The sequence below is a fragment of the Eurosta solidaginis genome, chromosome 4 (genome assembly GCF_040869045.1).
Source record: "Eurosta solidaginis isolate ZX-2024a chromosome 4, ASM4086904v1, whole genome shotgun sequence".
Lineage (NCBI taxonomy): Eukaryota > Metazoa > Arthropoda > Insecta > Diptera > Tephritidae > Eurosta > Eurosta solidaginis.
In genome coordinates this window covers 51,857,472-51,875,954 of record NC_090322.1, presented here as the reverse complement: position 1 = coordinate 51,875,954, position 18,483 = coordinate 51,857,472, and the positions used below count along the sequence as shown (strand labels likewise).

Here is an 18,483-nt window from a genome sequence, read left to right as displayed (position 1 = left end):
GTCGAATGTCATATAATGAAGGAATGGTGTTCGGAGATTTTTCAAAGTTAAAAAAAAAAATGATAAAAGCTTTAATATAAATAAAAATATTGTTTTAATAACAACAAAAATGCCATATATATTCTGTATACATAAATTTGTAAGTATTATCTCACTTGAAAATTTGAATTAAATAATCTAAAGTTTTGTTTTAAATCTGAATCGAGAACTGTGCTTGTGAATGTGCGAATTTTCACCGATCTTCTTGATAATTTTCTGGAGTTGCGCTACTTGGTAAAACTTACAATGCATAAGGTACTGAAACGCGCCTAAACCACTGGCTGCCGGAATCCGAAGAAAAGGTTGCGGTCGCCGGGAACCTGCAACTGTTGTTTTTGTTGCTGAACTCTTTGCAAGCAATTCCTAGTTGAAGAAGGTATTAGCACTGGCACAGTTTTTAGTATTTTTAGTGAACCGAAATTCCCATTTCAAAGTCAGCACCAGTCTCTAGTTGTTGTTGTTGTTGTAGCAGTGCTTCGCCCCACCCAACAGCCGCGACCGATCACAAATTGTTATCAATATCCTCTAACGGAAGTCCAAGGAAACTTGCAGTTTCAACAGGGGTGGACCATAATGAAAGGGGTGTTAGAGGCGTTGGTTCCACATTACAATTAAAGAGATGGTTGGTGTCATGTGGGGACACATTGCAAGCGGGGCATACATTTTGTATGTCGGGGTTGATTCTGGATAGGTAAGAGTTTAACCTGTTACAGTATCCAGAACGAAGTTGAGCAAGAGTGACACGCGTTTCCACAAGTTTTCGGCACTTTTCTTTGAGTACTGGATTCACCGGGCAATTCCGACGCCTGTTTGTGGAGTTCACCAAGGACCTGCTTGTGTTTTTTTGCTTCATACGGCTGAGTTCTCAGGTGCCGTATTTCCTCAAAATGCTTACGGAGATGACTCCTTAAGCCCCTAGGCGGTGTTGGCTCATCAATCAGATGTCTGTTTGGATGCCCAGGTTTCTGGGTATTCAACAGGAACTGTTTGGTTAGCATCTCATTTCTCTCCCTGATGGGGAGTGTTCTCGCCTCATTATGTAGATGGTTTTCTGAGACATAAGAAGGCAGCCCATGGCGATTCTGAGAGCAGTATTTTGGCAGGCCTGTAGCTTTTTCCAGTGGGTAGCTTTAGGCTTGGCGACCATATGGGTGACGCGTAGCACGTAAACGGCTGGCCAATTGCTTTGTATGTAATAATGAGCGTTTCTTTATCTTTTCCCCAGGTACTGCCAGCAAGGGATTTGAGGATTTTATTACGGCTCTGGATTTTCGAAACAATTGCGGCTGCGTGCTCACCAAAATGTAGATCCTGATCAAACATCACACCCAAGATTTTGGGGTGTAGGACAGTCGGTAGCGTAGTGCCATCGACGTGGATGGTCGACATTTGGGACGTCCATGTTGTAAATAAGGTCGGGGAAGATTTAGTCGGTGATAATGCCAGGTTTCGCGAGGCAAAAAAACTGGAGAGATTAGGGAGGTAGCCGTTTATTCTGTTGCAGAGCTCATCGATCTGTGGGCCTGGCCGGTCTCTAGTCAACACAGTTAATTACTTTTTCTTGTAAATGTATTGTGACTGAAGTCATTCGGAACAAGAGGATGCCGGTGAAACTTTTTGGAGTGGGAGAATGGCTGCTGCTTGGTGAACACTGTGTTGTTTAGCTTTAAACATCAAAAGTAGAAGGAAGAGGCATATTGGGTAGGGCAACTAAATGATAGCGTACAGCGAAACGAATATAAATATTTTCGAATCGGCAAAGCTTCGTGAAAACAATCGCACGGACAGAAGAAGTGGTTAACAACGAGCTAAATAGCTAGATATGTTTCTAATTGAGGCTGGCATTGTAACCATAGGTCTATCGTGTCGCCACCTCCTTCACAAAATTCCATTGAAGCCGGCTTACCTTAAGAAGTTTACTATTTTCATGGACTACCCAATTCAATTATTTTATGTGTTATCATAACGGACCGTCATGCTGTCCAAGTGAGCTTCTCCAGGCAGCTACCACCTAACCTAACCTAAGCCATTTCATTGAAAGTTTACGCCATGAGCCAGTATATGAACTAAAATCTGATAAAGCAAGTGGTTTGTTGAAGACTGATTGTGAAGAAACCAATTCGACGAATTTTCCCGCACCCGACATTCCAACAAGTACCACTTTAGGCAGTTGGAAAGTAAATCACGCTCTACAAGTGGCTCATCATACATATCCTGATGTATGGATCGGAATCATGAACTGTGTCGAGAAAAGAAGTGATGACTCTTGGAGTGTTCAGAGAAAAGTTCTCCGGAAGATTTATGTATGAGCTTTACGAAGATGTGAAGATAGTGCTGCGAATAAAAGCTCTGCCATGTTAACAAGCCCCAAATTTACCGGTGCAAGAATAGCACTACTATGCTCTGCAAAAGTGGTGGAAGCATCCAACTTTGGCAGCACTCTTCGTGGTTTTGCGCTGCGCTATTTCTGCTGCAAGAAATTTTGTAGACTGAATATATTCTTTCAAATGGGCTTTTGCAAGAAGGCACAGCCAAGCCATTCGGTAAGCAGAACACGTTTTGGAAAATCTGAAAGAAACGGTTGGTGTATTTTGTAGGTCTGGGCCAATATCACGTAGACCGTTAAACACGTACTGCGAAAAGGAGCGATCACAACAAAGTTGTTTAACCTTGAGTGGCTCTTGAAAGCTATACACTTTGGGTAATAATTTACAAGAGGGGTCGACTGCCAATACGGGTCCAAAAATATCGAGCGGGTTGTCAGACGACGCGTATTGACCTCAGCATTAATAATAAGTTGGTAAATTTAATGTGGTTGTTGTAATCTTGTACGCAGGATAAAAATATGTGTAGAAAGGGATTTCGCACGTATTCAATTTTGGTCCCACACCATTGGCAATTTTTTATAAGCGCGGCAGAACTCCATCAACGCAGAAAGGCGTTCTGCGCAAAAAAACTATGCATACCACCGCGGTTTCGGAGGGTCCGGGGTCATTTTTCGGCTTTTCGTGAATATATTTACAATCGTCTTCGATTACAGTTCCGGACTTATACCCAATCTTGGAAGAAAGGTCAATTTAAAAGTGTTAAAAAATTAAAGGAAGGTCAAATTAACTCTTTTTATCATTCACATTATCCAAGTCAGCCATTTAACCTATTCAAAAAGCACTTGTTACTTAGTCAAATCACCAAGGTAACGGTAGCAACCTATTTATTTTATTTCTTTCGGAACATCAGAATATTTTTTTCAGAATTAAAAATCAGTTTTTGAAAACCAAACAGAGATAAAAAAGTCGCGATTTCATTTTTAAATAGATTAATTTTGATAACGTTATACGATAGATTATCTTTTCGGTAAAAAACAAATAAAAACAAACAATAAAACGTGATTTAACGTGCATCGCAAAATGATAAATTGCAAAACGCATGGCAAGGATGCAGCGATCGACTTGCCCAAAGTGGGTAATAAAAAGCCTGTGGTACTCTCATCACAACGCTACAATAAGCTACTCAATAATGCAAATCAAGTGGATAAACTGCGTGCACAAAAAGAAATGGAAGAGGAACAAAAGTACAAGGAATATTTGAAAGAAGGCAACGAACAATTGGTGGCACAATTCAAGGGCAACAAACAACGTACACAGGAAGAGAAGCTGGCCGAGATAAAAGCGCATATGGAACAAAAAATAAATAAAAGTGAGACAACTAAACAAAATTTCTTATATAAAAAAAAAAATTCAAAAGAGGGTGCAAAGTTCAAAAGCAACAGTAAACAAATTTCGGGAAGGTATCAAAAGAAGCGTTTTGACACACAAATTTTGCTTCTGTCAAGTGGAAAATTTTCATTTGGTTGTACTTTTGATAATTTTGTTGTACATAAAAGAAATTGTATAGAAATATATTTCGTGCAGATATAATTTCGACCTCCAGCCGAAGGCCGCCAATGCAGGAAAGTGTGATATGGTTTCCACGCGCAGTTTTGGAGCGCTGTGTGGTAATTTTTCGGTTTTTTTACAATATATTTTGAGAGAAGCATAATTTTGGTAAAAGTCTTAAACAGCGGTCGTTCTGCTAATACGCGTCCAAAAAATCAGAGGTGTCAAAAGACGTTCAAAAGATATTCAAAAATCACTCGGACCTTGACGTAACCGTTGGTGGGATACATAGTATTTTTTCACAGAACAGCTTTCTGGCATTTTCGCTTATAAAATATTACCATAGTCGGTTTGGGTACAACAAAATCATCAAAACTACAAAAACCTCATGAAAATTGTTAACTTCAACGGCAAATATCTCCTGACAGTACATTTTCTTTTCCGCTTTCGGATTTTTGTTTTTGTCGCTTGACAGGCACCCAAAAAAAATCATGTAAATTGCCTAAACCCGATACAGAATTTTGGTTTTTTTAAGTTTTTCGCAATTCACCCGATACTTTGGAGGGGTAAAAGTCGAGTTGAGGGGTCGACTTCTAATGCTAATACGTTACCAAAAATATCGAGAGAGGTGTCAAACGACGAGTCTTGACATCAGTATTAATAATCCGAAGGCGGAAAATAAAAATTTTCACTCGTTCAAAAGATAACAAAAAACCGAAAAATTACCCGGGGGTCCCTCCGAAACCGGGAGTGGAATCCATAGTATTTTTGCACAAAACACCTTTCTGCGTTGGCGGCCTTCGGTCACGCTTATAAAAAATTACGCTGAGTGGGCCCAACACCGGTTTGGAAGTCAAAACTATATCTGCGCAAAACACTTATGTTGACAATTTTTTTGTGGGTACTACAACATTACAACAACCACATGAAAATCGCCAACTTCAGCTGCATATATTTCCGGACAGAGATAAAATTTTTCTATTATTGTTGTTGAGGTCAATACGCGTCTTTTGACACCTCCCTCGATATTTTTGGCAGCGTATTAGCAGTCGGCCCCTCAACTAGACTTTTGCCCTTTGGAGGTATACGAAGTAAACGAACTCAGACGTGGGATTCTACAAGTCGAAATATATGTCGCTAGGTGAAACTGGTAATATATTTATTTTTCCCAAAAAAAGTGGTCTGTATATTTCACCAAACCCATCTAGTCAAATGTATTTTGACGTGCTTAATCCAAATCTGAAGTCCTTTTAGTGGATACACTCGCAATATTTAAAATATTAAGAAATTGCAATGGATTTGGTCAATATGCTTGAAATTTCGGGGGTGCTCGAACCAGACTTGTTAAATTATATTTTCTAATGGTAATGATTGCCACTATTTTCCATTTTTAATGACTAACTTTCAAATGATTAAAAAAATAATAAAAAAATTACGATTACTGTAAAAGAAACAAAAATAATCAAAATATTAAAAAAAGGCTTTTTAATTACATTTGATTATCTCGAAAGTTTTTAATAAACATTTTTTTTTTTATTATTTCTTCGCCTTCTTGCTAGAAACATTATCGTTAATCGCATGCACTGAATAATTTCCAAATACAAGTACATTTTTATTGGCACACAATAATGATTATTTTTGATAACTTTTTCTTTTAAATTAGCTGTTCATTTTTATTCTTTCACATTTTTTTTTGTAATTCAAAAAATATTAAAAATATGAAATGATCAAAAGTAATAGTTAAATCAATACAAAAAGTTATCAAAAATAAATATGATTGTGTCATTAATTAGGAACTACTTTACTATTTAATTAGGAAATAGTTTTGAGCTATAAAATTTTTTGTTTCATAAACTCATTACTTTTTTCTAAGTAGCACAATAAAAAATAAAATAAAACTGACCAAGATAATCAAAAGTAATGATTAGTGTCAACCAGAGACATAATAATTATAATAAATATTTGTAAAAGTCGGAACGAAATTATTACTTTGCAATATAAACAAAAAAATTTGTTTAATAATTATGAGCTACTTGAATCATAATGATTATTTTTGTCCGACTTTTTAAAGTAACATAACGTTAGCGAACAATTTATATTATAAAAGTCCCAATATAAAAAATATGAATGAACTTCATTTTGTTTAAGTCTTTAAAATTTTTATTTCGAAATTGAATATGCGTAGGCCTGCGGCTTCATTAAAAGGCGTTTTAGGACTTGTTACAAATTTTGTTGCCATTATTTCCAGCCTTTTCCGTATCAGTTCTGCCCTATTCTGTAGCAAATCTTTTGGAGTTATATCATTGTAAATAGCATGTTCTAGTTTAGAATTAGTGTTCATACGCTACCTGAAGCAGTTCAGCGGCTATCAACCAAAGTTAGGACCACTAAAAGCTAAATGTAGATATCAGACGAGAGATCATAAACTCGATTCGAAAGAAATTCGTTTCGGTTTTGAAAACCAGTGTTCGTGATTTGATAGCTTTCGAGTCGAATAAAAGAATGCGAACTCAAGTTTTCAATGCGGATTCGTGGCTTTTGGGATACTTCACTGATCGGGAGTTTGCATAGACTCGAATCACTATTATAAACATTTTCATTGTCCTAGAAAAATATTTGTCAATATATTTCGTGTACTATTGATTTGTTATATTGCAGTTTTTAACTGTGAAAATTGCTAGAAAAGTTACCAACGAGTGGGATAAATAATTTCACTTGTAAAGTGTGAAAGCACGCTTAGCCAAAGCAAATGTCAAATTCTTCTTATGCTTGGCTTGCAACAAAAGTTGGGAGTTGGGCTACTTTTTCATGTCAGCGCCGCCAGTGTAGCTGAATCTCCAGTTCTCCATAAAAATACTTGCAATCTACTCATTTTGCATAAGATTGAGTTAAATGCATCTATATGAAGGACTGCTTATGAGACGGAGCTTTAATGAAGTTTGGTTTGCATCTTCGATGTTAAAATAAGAACACCTTTGGTCAAAAATAACAAAAATCGGTTGACAACGACAGCCAGCTTCGTTTTTTTTATTTTTTAATTGGCGCTTAACCGTTTAAACGATTATGGCCGTCCAACAAGGCGCGCCATTGGCTTCTTCTCTCTGCCAGCCGGCGCCAATTGCTAACACCAAGGGAGTTTAAATCGGTTTAAATCGTTTTCCACCTGGTTTTTCCAGCGGAGTGGGGGCAGCCCTCTACCTCTGCTTCCATAGAGACACTTTCTTGGCCGGAGCGTCATCTTTCATTCGCATAACATGGCCTAGCCAGCGCAGCCGCTGCGTTTTAATTCGCTGGACTATGTTGATGTCTGCGTAGAGCTCGTACAGCTCATCGTTAAATCTTCTTCGGTACTGGCCATCGCCAACGCGTAGAGGTCCATAAATCTTTCGAAGAAACTTTTCTCTCGAACACTCCCAGAGCCGCTTCATCTGATGCTGTCATGGTCCGTGCTTCTGCACTTCGTGTATATATGTATATGTATATGGGGAATTCCATCCCATTTCGACCAATTTTGAACCCGACCTCTTTAGAACTGGCTGAAAGTGTTTCTTCTTTTTCTAACTAACGAAAGACGTTTTTCAGAATTTTTTCATCCAACTCAAAAAAAGTTATGAATTTTTAAAAAAAAACACCGTTTTTGTTTTCAAAATGCTATAACTTTTTCAAAAATTGACCGTTTCGGATCTTTTTTTTTTTTTAATTTGTTTTTAAATGTACTTTTCGGAAAAAATACAAAAAAATGTTTAAAGTTTTTTTTTGTTTTAATTTTTCAGTTTTTCGAGATTTTTCGAATGATTTTTAAGTATTATTTTCTTTATATATTATGGTAATCTACGATTAAAATAACCAGGATTAATGACTGACACAGTAAACATGATATAAACATACATAATATATAAAGAAAAGTATACTTAAAAATCATTTTCTTACATTTTTTTGTTATATAATTAAAATAGATTAAAAAAATTTTATTTTTGAAAATTTTTTTTCAATTAAATAAAAAAAATCGGCCCACTCCGGGATTAGTGGGGATGATTGCAGAATTGATTGAAGTTTTTTATGAGAAAAACAAAAAAAAAAAAAAAAAATGGCGAAATTCGAAAAATCTCGAAAAACTGAAAAATTAAAAAAAAAAACTTTAAAAATTTTTTTGTATTTTTTCCGAAAACTACATTTAAAAACAAATTTTTTAAAAAAAAAGATCCCAAACGGTCAATTTTTGAAAAAGTTTTAGCATTTTGAAAACAAAAACGGTGTTTTTTTTTTAAATTCATAATATATTTGAGTTGGACAAAAAAATTTGAAAAAATTCTGAAAAACGTCTTTCGTAAGCTAGAAAAAGAAGAAAAACTTTCAGCCAATTCTAAAGGGGTCGGGTTCAAAATTGGTCGAAATGGGATGGAATACCCCATATATATATATGTCAAATAAGGTATACGTGGCTTTAGTTCGCGTTGTCTTTCTCATTTCTCAAAATTGTTTAATATTATGTCAGGCCTATCTACGGAACTTGCCCTCTAAAATTTTAGCATTGTATCTTTATAAATTACAGAGATGTTACGATATATGTGCCTCCAACACGTCTTTTCGTATTTTTATATAGAAAGTGGGGGTGGTTACCCTCAGATTATTACAGTTTTTGCTGGAACAGATCAACCTTGAATAAGAAGTCTGCGCTCCAAATTTCGCAATTTTATCTTTAAGAGTTCAGAAGATATCGCTATCGAAAGCAAAAGAAAATTCATTTTAATAAGTAGGCGCTGCCACGCCCATTTTTCAAATTGTTTATGTTTATTGAGTAGCCAACCTACCTGCCAAGTTTGAAGATAATAGCTCCATTAGGCATCGGAATATCGAAAAAATATATTTATAGGAAATAATTGATATGTAAAAAGTGGGCGTGGTTACATACCGATAATACCTATTTTTAGTGCAAGATTTACTCGTGATCAGCAGAAATAGCATGTCAAATATCATTACAATACCTTCACTCAAATGAAAGTTATTGCAAAGCAAGTACGGAAGTCTAAGTGCGGGTGAAACCGAACATTACATACCCAGCTGTACACTTGAAATGCTTTTGTTGTTGGTTTTGTGTGCTTAATAGTGTTACAAGGCTGCGCAATAATACATATACATATGGTTCTATTCTGAACTAATTTTTCTTCGTGTTATGGCTCCCGAAACAGAAAATTGCTTAGTCTTAAAAGGGGCGGTGCCACGCCCTTTTTTTTAATTTGAAGTTTCTCCTATATATTGTTATAAATCCACTTGGGAAATGAAATACCATTGATATAGAGCTCTTTTTTGCTTGCAAAGATATAGCTTATTTTATTCGTCCACGACCCTTTTAAAAATCTTTTATGCAAAAGTGAGCGTGGTCCTTAACCGATTTCGTTAATTTTTCTTCAAAGCATTACTTATAGTAAAGGCAACCTCTCTGACGAATTTTGTTACGATAGGTTTAACGATTTTTGATTTATGATTAATAATATTTGAAAAATTGATTTATCACAAGTGGGCGGTGCCATGCCCATTTTAAATTTTTATTTTTATCAAGAGTCAATATCAGTCCACATGTTAAATTTCAACATTCTAGGTGTATTATTTACTAAATAATGAGGTTTTTTGTGTTTCCCAAAATGTTATATTAATAAAAAGTGGGCGTGGTTATCATCCGATTTCGCTCATTTTCAATACCAATCTATTCTGGGTCCAGATAAGCTCGTGTACCAAATTTGGTGAAGATATCTCAATATTTACTCAAGTTATCGTGTTAACGGACGGACGGACATGGCTCAATCAAATTTGTTTTTCGATACTGATGATTTTGATATATGGAAGTCTACACTATCTCGATTCCTTTATACCTGTAGAACGAACCGTTATGCAAAGTTATAATACCCTGTGTACAAGTATAGCTGGGTATAAATACATAAGGATGAGCTTTCGGACCGATGGGCGGATGGATGAATGAGCATTGTTAGCCTTTAATTTCCTTCCTCTAGTTTTACCAAGTTTCCAACTAATTTCTGACAAGGATATAATTAGTCTAATTTTTCATTCATCTTTCCCTTTCTCAAACCATTTTAGTGAACGAAGATTTCCATCAATCCAAGGAAAATGAGGAACGCAAACGTAATGAGAAATTGGCCAAAGCTCAAAACCTAATCGAACAGCTGAAACCAGGTCCCAAGCAACTACAATCAGCAGCCATGCAAAGTGAAGTTTTGCGCGCGCGCAATGTACAACGCAACATAAATAAAGAATTCGAAAAAGCTGTTAAAAGGCAGGAATGTATGGATGCGTTGGCGTGTGAACATCAAGCTTTGGCTTTCATACAAGAGGATCAACAGCGTCAACAAGAACGTCAACAAAATATGAATGCCTACAAAAGAGATGTGTTTAAATCAATGACCGAGACATGTAGGCAGCGTATTGAACAGAAAAAGTTGCAAATCAGGGAGGAGCGTGCTGCACGCGAGGCGATGGATCAGGAAATTAAGGCACAAATCGAAAAAGAGAAAGCAATTATGGAGAAGAAACGTGCGGCATTGCGTAAAAATGCGCTGGAAGCTATGAAAATGGTCGAGCAACGCAGGCTAAGTATGATGGATTACATTACATAAAGGCAATTCACAAGAGTGTCATATTCGCTGTAAGGTCGTAAGTTGTATGTTGTTGTTTCCATGGTTTCCTATATAAAATTGTATGAAAACATAGTACATGCGACATAAAGGAGACCTTGTGAATTACCTCATAATTTAGCAATATATACAGAAATTCCATATCCAGATTAGGGCTCTTAAAACTATTCGTATAATTAATCGAAATTCACTATTCCATTAGTTGATGTTCTTAGATTATTCAAATAATCGCAACTCAATGATTACACAAGTCGACCTATACTATTCTAAAGGCCCTCGTTTGAATCTAAGAAAAAAATTGGTTCTAACTTTCGAGATATTTTTACTTGAAAGTGTTAAAAACACGTTTCAATGCTATTTTCATTACGTTTTTCCCCAATACAATATCAGCTGTGTATGAGCTGGTGTCTTCTGTGAGCATCTTCCAAGCGGAAGTTCTGGGTATAGAGGGCGTGTACGCTTCTGTCAGAGCACTCTTTGAGAAGGGGCGAGGTGTACATTTACTCAGATAACCAAGCAGTGCTCATGGCGCTTAACTCACCAATAACCTCATCTAAGCCCGTCAGCAGCGGCAAGAGATCGATTCATGCCACAGCTGATTTGACAAATATAACTGTACCTGTCACAGGAACATTGAGGGCAATGCGAAGGTAGACGAGCTTGCGACTGCTCTTCTGGATTCTGTGTAGGCAGTCGATATGCATCATTCACTTACATCAATCAAAAGAAACATACAAAGCAGATTTAAGGAGTAAGCGGTCTCCAACTGATACTCCTCAGACACCTGCAAGATAACCAATCAAGCCTGGCCGAATAACGATAGTAGGAGAACATAGGACCTACTCAATAAGTCAAGGAAAGAAATCTTTAGGATCACTGGCACAATCACGGGACACTGGGTGTATGGCCTGCATGCTGTGAGAATATGGATCCCTTTTAATAGCATTTGCAGGAGCTGTGGCGCGGAAAGCAGCAAAGAAATAGTCGCCCACTACCTGTGTAAATGCCCAGCTCCAGCACACACTAGGTTTCGAACTATATCTAACAGTTATATACTGCCGGAACTTTAGGAAATAGCTAAATAATCTGTAAAAGATATTAGTAGGTTTACTGTCCGCACCAATTGGTTTCAACAGAGCACCGACATACTAAAACAGCAAAAATAGGTTCCAGTAGAATGTGTATCAACATGGCTCCGTGCGCTACTTGAGCTCTCTGGCGGCAAGGCAAGTCTCTGGCGCCAAGGCAGAAAACCAACCCACAAAACAATGTAAAATTTTAAGTGCAACTTATTTCTTGAAGATATAGTTATATCTTTCGGAAAGATCCCATGTAAGCTGTATATGAAATTTCGATTACGTCAATTGTAATTGAGAATAGTCAGTTGTAAATGAGAATAGTTTATTATAAATGTGAAAGCGTCATTTGGAAATGAGAATAGTCAATTGTAAATGCGAAAGCGTCACATGGAAATGTGAATCGTCACTTTTAAATGAGAATAATCAGTTGTAAATGAGAATATTGAATTGTAAATGCGAAAGCGTCATTTGAAAATGAGAATAGTAACTTGTAAATGTGAAAGCATCAAATGAAAATGCGAAAGCGTAATTTGTAATTGAGAATACGTACTCAGTTATAAATAAGAAAGTATCACTTGAAAATGCGAAAGCGTCATATGGAGATGAGAATGGTAAATTGTAAATGAGACAGCAGATCCAAACTAATTGCTTAAATAACTTAAAACCATGGTTAGCTTTTAGGATGGTATTTAACCACTACTTCACTAAAATAACACTAGGTATTAATAAACTATGTTGATTATTCCCATTGTGTCCTGCGAACTTCGGACTCCTTATGCATTTTTTGAAGAGAAGTCCAAGTTCTTGTACAGTGGTGGGAAATGGGTAATGAGAGGGAACCATTACGTTATACTTTTACATAAACCACTTTACGATTAAAAAGTGTAGACTCCAAGTAAGTTATATGTAAATACATATTTGAATTTATTTCTAAGTCTGTCGGTAACTGATCAAATAAAAACTTATAACCGAACTTTTCGGGAGGTACCAAAACGGAGTTTAAAGACAATTGTACTGTGTGCGTGAATAAAATGCAAAGGATGTCCGTTGTTCGCCTATTACCATGTGGGCATCTCTTTCATGGGCAGTACATTGAACTCATACTAATATGTAGTTATTGTCATTACTCAATATACTATTTTTTACACGTTTATTTAGACTTAATGTTAAAAGTACCCAATAAAATGAATTTCACATTTTCAATTGGCAATTTTTATTCTTAATAACAAATATTTCTTTCGCATTTTCACTTAATGCTTTCTCATTCAAAATGCACTTACTTTTCTCAATTCTATATAACGCTTTCGAATTTACAATGCTTTCGCATTTTTATTTGAGACTTTATAATACTTTACAACTATTCTTATTTACAACTGACTATTCTCATTTACAAGTGACTATTCTCATATCGAAGTAATGCTTTCGCATTTACAATTGACTATTCTCAATTACATATAACGCTTTCGCATTTACATTTGACGCTTTCTAATTTACAACTGTCTAATCTTATTTTCCAATTACGCTTTCTCATTTTCAAGTAACTATTCTCATTTTCAAATGATGCTTTATCTTTTTAAAGTAACTATTCTCAATTCCAAATGACACTTTCTCATTTACAACTAGAAATGGTGTAGATCACATGCGTACTTCACATTTGGCGTGTTTAAAATCAAACTGAACAGCTGCTTATTTATTTCTCCTTTATGTTATTCACTTTCATCTTCTAGTTATAGGCGTGTGTATGTGTTAGTAATGACTTCTGCTCGTAAACCCCGTTATATAAGCAGTTTTTCATATGACTTGAAACTCAATCTTATGCGTTATGAGTAGATTACACGTATTTTTATAGATAACGATAGATTGGGCGACACTGGCGCCATCTGATATGAAAAAGTAGTCAACTTTCAAATTTTGTTGCAAGCAAAGCATAAGAAGAAGAATTTCACTTTTGATTTTGCAAGTGAAATTATTTTCCCACTCTTTGGTAACTTTTCTAACTTTTTTCCCAATTAAAAACTGCAATATAACATATGAATACGATACAAAATATTGTAACGAAATTGCTTGCAAATCCTCTTATTTGCCCCTTTTGCTAGGTTCGTATCGCTAAACTGTTGAATAAATAACTCCAATTTGTAATAATGCAAAATGGCCTTTATTAAAGTACTTCACAATAACAAACTGTGCAACGAATAGCTTGCTTAATAACCACACTGATTGATAGCTCAATGAAACTCTACTATTCAAAATAGCACTGCTATTGCTCGCTAGATATCGTCTTAATCAAACTGCTTGACAACTCAAATCAAACTGAATTACTTCTTACTCGCTGGCGCCGCTTTTATAGTTTACGCTGCATACTTCTAGGCTCTTCGATTTCCAGAAGTTACTAGTTGTTTCGGCTACAAAATCTCCAGCCACAACTACGTGCACAAATTATTGCTCTCTCTTGTGACAACTCAGATAAGGTATATGCATGTGTTTGTAGTTTACAGTCTCCCGCACACACATAAGCGTATAAGTAAATTCATCGGTGTGTGACATCTCATCTCTTGCTGCCTTGTATGTAAATGTTGCTCGTCGGAATGTGTACATATGTGTAGACGCAATTATTTATTCGTTTATGTAGATACATAATGATTGAATTATTGATGTGCATTCACGTCACTGCTTAGATCGGCTTAGAGCTGGCAGCACTCCTTAGTTTTGCTAATATTCGTAACACTGCCCTCCACCTAAGTCTGATCGTCTCGATCAGACAAATCTCTCGATCTAAACGCTGCTAGCATCGCCAAATGTACCACTCTTCTACTCCGTGGTTTCTCAATGCTTTGTATGCGGTAGATGGTATCACTGAGCTTCTTCACAATCTTGTACGGGCCTTCCCAACTGCACCGAAATTGGACTGGGACACCTTTCCGCCGGTGAGGGTTGTTTAACAGTACCAAATCTCCATTCCGGAAACCTTCCGAATTATTTTCCCTGTCGTACCTGTGTTCCATCTTACTACTCATTATTCTGGATCGTTCTCTCGCACTCTGTTGCTTGGTCAATGAAGAACTACTTTGTAGAGCTTGTTCTTGACGGATTGGCTTCACATACTCAGTATCGTTCCGACGTTTCCCAACAAAAGTGCGCGCTGGCTTGAAATCATCCTTGCATTCTTTCTGAAAAATTCTTTCAGTGAATTTAGTGCGTCCATTAGGGTTTGTTGATGCCGGTCTTTTCCTCGCAGGTACTTTTAATTTCGCTTTATTTGGCACATTCGATCCATCAACCTTTGCTCGATCTACTTTCCTTGACTTTCGTGGTCTCTGTCGAATCTCCTCGACCAGCACTCGCTTACTGCTGAACCCTTTTTCCAAACTGAAGTTAAGTGGCACATCTTGGTTCTCATAATGCATCACCCTTCTCTGCATATCGATCTTGATGTCATGGTCAACCAAGAAATCCACTCCCAATATAACTTCATCAACGATCTCCGCCACAACGAATTTGTGTAGAACCATGACCTTCCCAATTAGGATTTCACATATTACTTCTCCCTGAACTTGGTTATATTCGCCTGTGACCGTACGCAACCTCGCTCCAGGTAATGACTTTATTCCCCTGTAGACCAAATCAGATCGAATCAAGGAATGAGATGCCCCCGTATCTACAGTCAGTACACGCTCTTTACCATCCACATTCCCTCTGATGGTAAGACTGCTTGATTTCCTTCCAATCTGCGACACAGATATCACAGGACATTCAACAGCCGGGGCAAGTTTTCGTTCTTTACTTTCGACACGCTCTTGCTCATTTCCGCCAGCTTTGCGTTTACGGCCACCCACATTGTTGGAACTATTAGGACCAAGATCGCAATGACGTGCAATGTGACCTGGGTTGCCGCACTTGAAACATTTAATAACTCCGGCATTCTTCTGTTGAGATCCCCTTAGTGCTTCCAAAATTGTGTCTACCCACTCCGGCCTTTCTACTTCCACACGATGAGCTTTGTATGCTGGTTTACTCAATAATGACGCCGTTTTCTGAGTCAATGCATGTGATACCGTTTCAGAAAATGTCAGCTTTGGGTTTGCGTATGTAGCTCGCTTCGTTTCCACGTCCCGTATGCCATTTATGAAACTCTGGATTTTTACCCTTTCAGTGTATTCCACGGGTGCGTCCGCATTTGCGAGATGAGCCAACCTTTCAACATCTGAAGCAAATTCCTGCAATGTCTCATTTGCTTTTTTGGTAGCGGTTTTGCAACTCAATTTGGAATATCTGTTTTCTATGCTCGCTTCCATAACGTCGTTCTACAGCAGCCATCAATGCGTCATAACTGTTCCGTTCGTACTCTGGAATAGTCTGTAAGATTTCGGCAGCTGGTCCTTTCAATGCTACGAAGAGCGCGGCAACTTTATCTTCCACATTCCAGTTGTTCACTGCTGCGGTCTTCTCAAACTGTAGCTTAAAGACCTGGAAAGGAACAGAACCGTCAAAGGATGGTGTTTTTACCTTTGGATTACTCGCTGAAACTGCTGGACGATTTAATTGTAACTGCTCCATACGACCCTTCAAATCATCGACTTCTGCCTGAAATTGAGCGATTTTTGCATCCTGCGCTTCCAGCTTTGATGTTACCCTTGCTTCCTGTGCTTCTAACTGTGAAGACATTTGTGCCACCTGTAATGATAAGCGCTCTTCTTGTTCTTCCATCTTTGATGTTATGCGTGTCTCCTGCGATTCCAGTTGGGATGCCATATATGTCTTCTGTTCGTCCAATTGCGTTTCCATCTTGGATGTTATACGGGTTTCCTGCGACTCCAGTTGGGATACCATATACGTCTTCTGTTCTTCAAGTTGTGCTTCAATCTTCGATGTTAGTCGGTTCTCCTGCGATTCCATATATGTTTGCTGTTCTGCCAGTTGAGATGACACTGTCGATGTTTGAGCAGATATTGCAGCTAAAATCATGTTCAAGTCTGTACTGGTAACCGTCTGCGATGTTTCGTTTTTCTCTTCAATTTTTGTTGTCTCCTCGCTATCAAGATGAAAGACATGCTCTTCCACATCAATTCCTTCTGATTCCATTGCCTCTCGTAGCCGGGCCTGAAGTTCAAGTTTAACGCCGCTTGTATTCAATCCACGGGTCTCCAACTCCTTCTTTAGTTGCTGGATCTTCAATTCACCGAACTTTGCCATGTCCTTGTTGTCCTTTGGAATTTATTCAACAATTCCTCTTCTGACACCAATTGTAACGAAATTGCTTGCAAATCCTCTTATTTGCCCCTTTTGCTAGGTTCGTATCGCTAAACTGTTGAATAAATAACTCCAATTTGTAATAATGCAAAATGGCCTTTATTAAAGTACTTCACAATAACAAACTGTGCAACGAATAGCTTGCTTAATAACCACACTGATTGATAGCTCAATGAAACTCTACTATTCAAAATAGCACTGCTATTGCTCGCTAGATATCGTCTTAATCAAACTGCTTGACAACTCAAATCAAACTGAATTACTTCTTACTCGCTGGCGCCGCTTTTATAGTTTACGCTGCATACTTCTAGGCTCTTCGATTTCCAGAAGTTACTAGTTGTTTCGGCTACAAAATCGCCAGCCACAACTACGTGCACAAATTATTGCTCTCTCTTGTGACAACTCAGATAAGGTATATGCATGTGTTTGTAGTTTACAGTCTCCCGCACACACATAAGCGTATAAGTAAATTCATCGGTGTGTGACATCTCATCTCTTGCTGCCTTGTATGTAAATGTTGCTCGTCGGAATGTGTACATATGTGTAGACGCAATTATTTATTCGTTTATGTAGATACATAATGATTGAATTATTGATGTGCATTCACGTCACTGCTTAGATCGGCTTAGAGCTGGCAGCACTCCTTAGTTTTGCTAATATTCGTAACAATATGTTAGCAAGTAATTTTGTTGTATAGGGAGAATATTTATAACAGTTAAGTTAGGTTGAACTGGCCGGTCCATGAAGACTTCACATAGACTGATTGAATCCGTACTGTTACCAGAAGTTTGTTTTAAAGATCAAGTGCTTAGCAAAATTTTGTATGTGAATGGGCAAGACGAAATAAACTTCAATTGCCAAGTCTGAAGTTCTTTCATATTTATAAACGCAAAATCTTGGTTGATTGTGGTGATGTTACTGGAATAAAGGGAGGAAGGGAAAATAAAGAAAAGGAAATGATATGAAAAGGAAGCAAAGGTTTACTGACGTCAGTAGTGGTTAAATTTAACAGCTGGGCGAACTCTAGTACCTCGAAAACAAGAACCAAAATAAAGTCCGATTGAGATGAGGAGTACCGAAGATTTATCGAAAAGTATTAGCTCATTTCTGAGTCTGAAAAAAATTGTCTTTCCAATCGAGTAATGCAATAAGGCCGCTGTACTTTTTTGAACTTTTGTCGACTTGTGTTGTTGTTGAGGTGTCAGGTTAGGCTAAATTGAACTGGACGGTCAATAAAGACACCACATAGACTGAATGTATCTACATTGTTATGTCATAGCATAACACCGTCCTCCTGGCAAATACTAGAAGTTTTCTAGGTCCGCGCCAAATATCACAGAATCAGGCTTAGAATCGCATACAAGGTCCTGTCGAGCGTATTGTGGGAAATATATAGACCCACCGTAGACCGGCTGATTGGACCTTAACAGTGTGACTGAAGACCTGATAAATCTACTATCGGCCAGATTTTCACTATGCGCCATAAAAGAATCGACACACCTCACCTCTTCGTCCATCTTAAAGCCGTCTTCAACAGCATGAAAAGGAGCAGTATGGCGCTTTGTCTGAATTTGGTTTCCCTGCTCAGCCAGAATT

The 18,483-nt window shown here is 37.4% G+C and overlaps 1 protein-coding gene across 4 annotated transcripts in view; it reads left to right on the top strand.

Annotated features, from left to right (window-relative positions):
* Positions 1–18,483, top strand: part of LOC137249748 (cilia- and flagella- associated protein 210) — a 176,833-nt gene that overhangs the window by 156,779 nt on the left and 1,571 nt on the right. The window contains exons 1-3 of one of the 4 annotated variants that reach the window (XM_067781577.1): positions 298–415; positions 3,382–3,735; positions 10,008–10,520. In XM_067781577.1, coding sequence (XP_067637678.1) covers positions 3,447–3,735; positions 10,008–10,520 — 802 coding nt within the window. In that variant the 5' untranslated portion in view covers positions 298–415; positions 3,382–3,446. Of the gene's footprint in view, positions 1–297; positions 416–509; positions 662–3,381; positions 3,736–3,886; positions 4,034–10,007; positions 10,521–18,483 lie in introns of those variants that run through there. The other 3 variants (XM_067781578.1, XM_067781579.1, XM_067781580.1) reach the window with 3 other exon arrangements.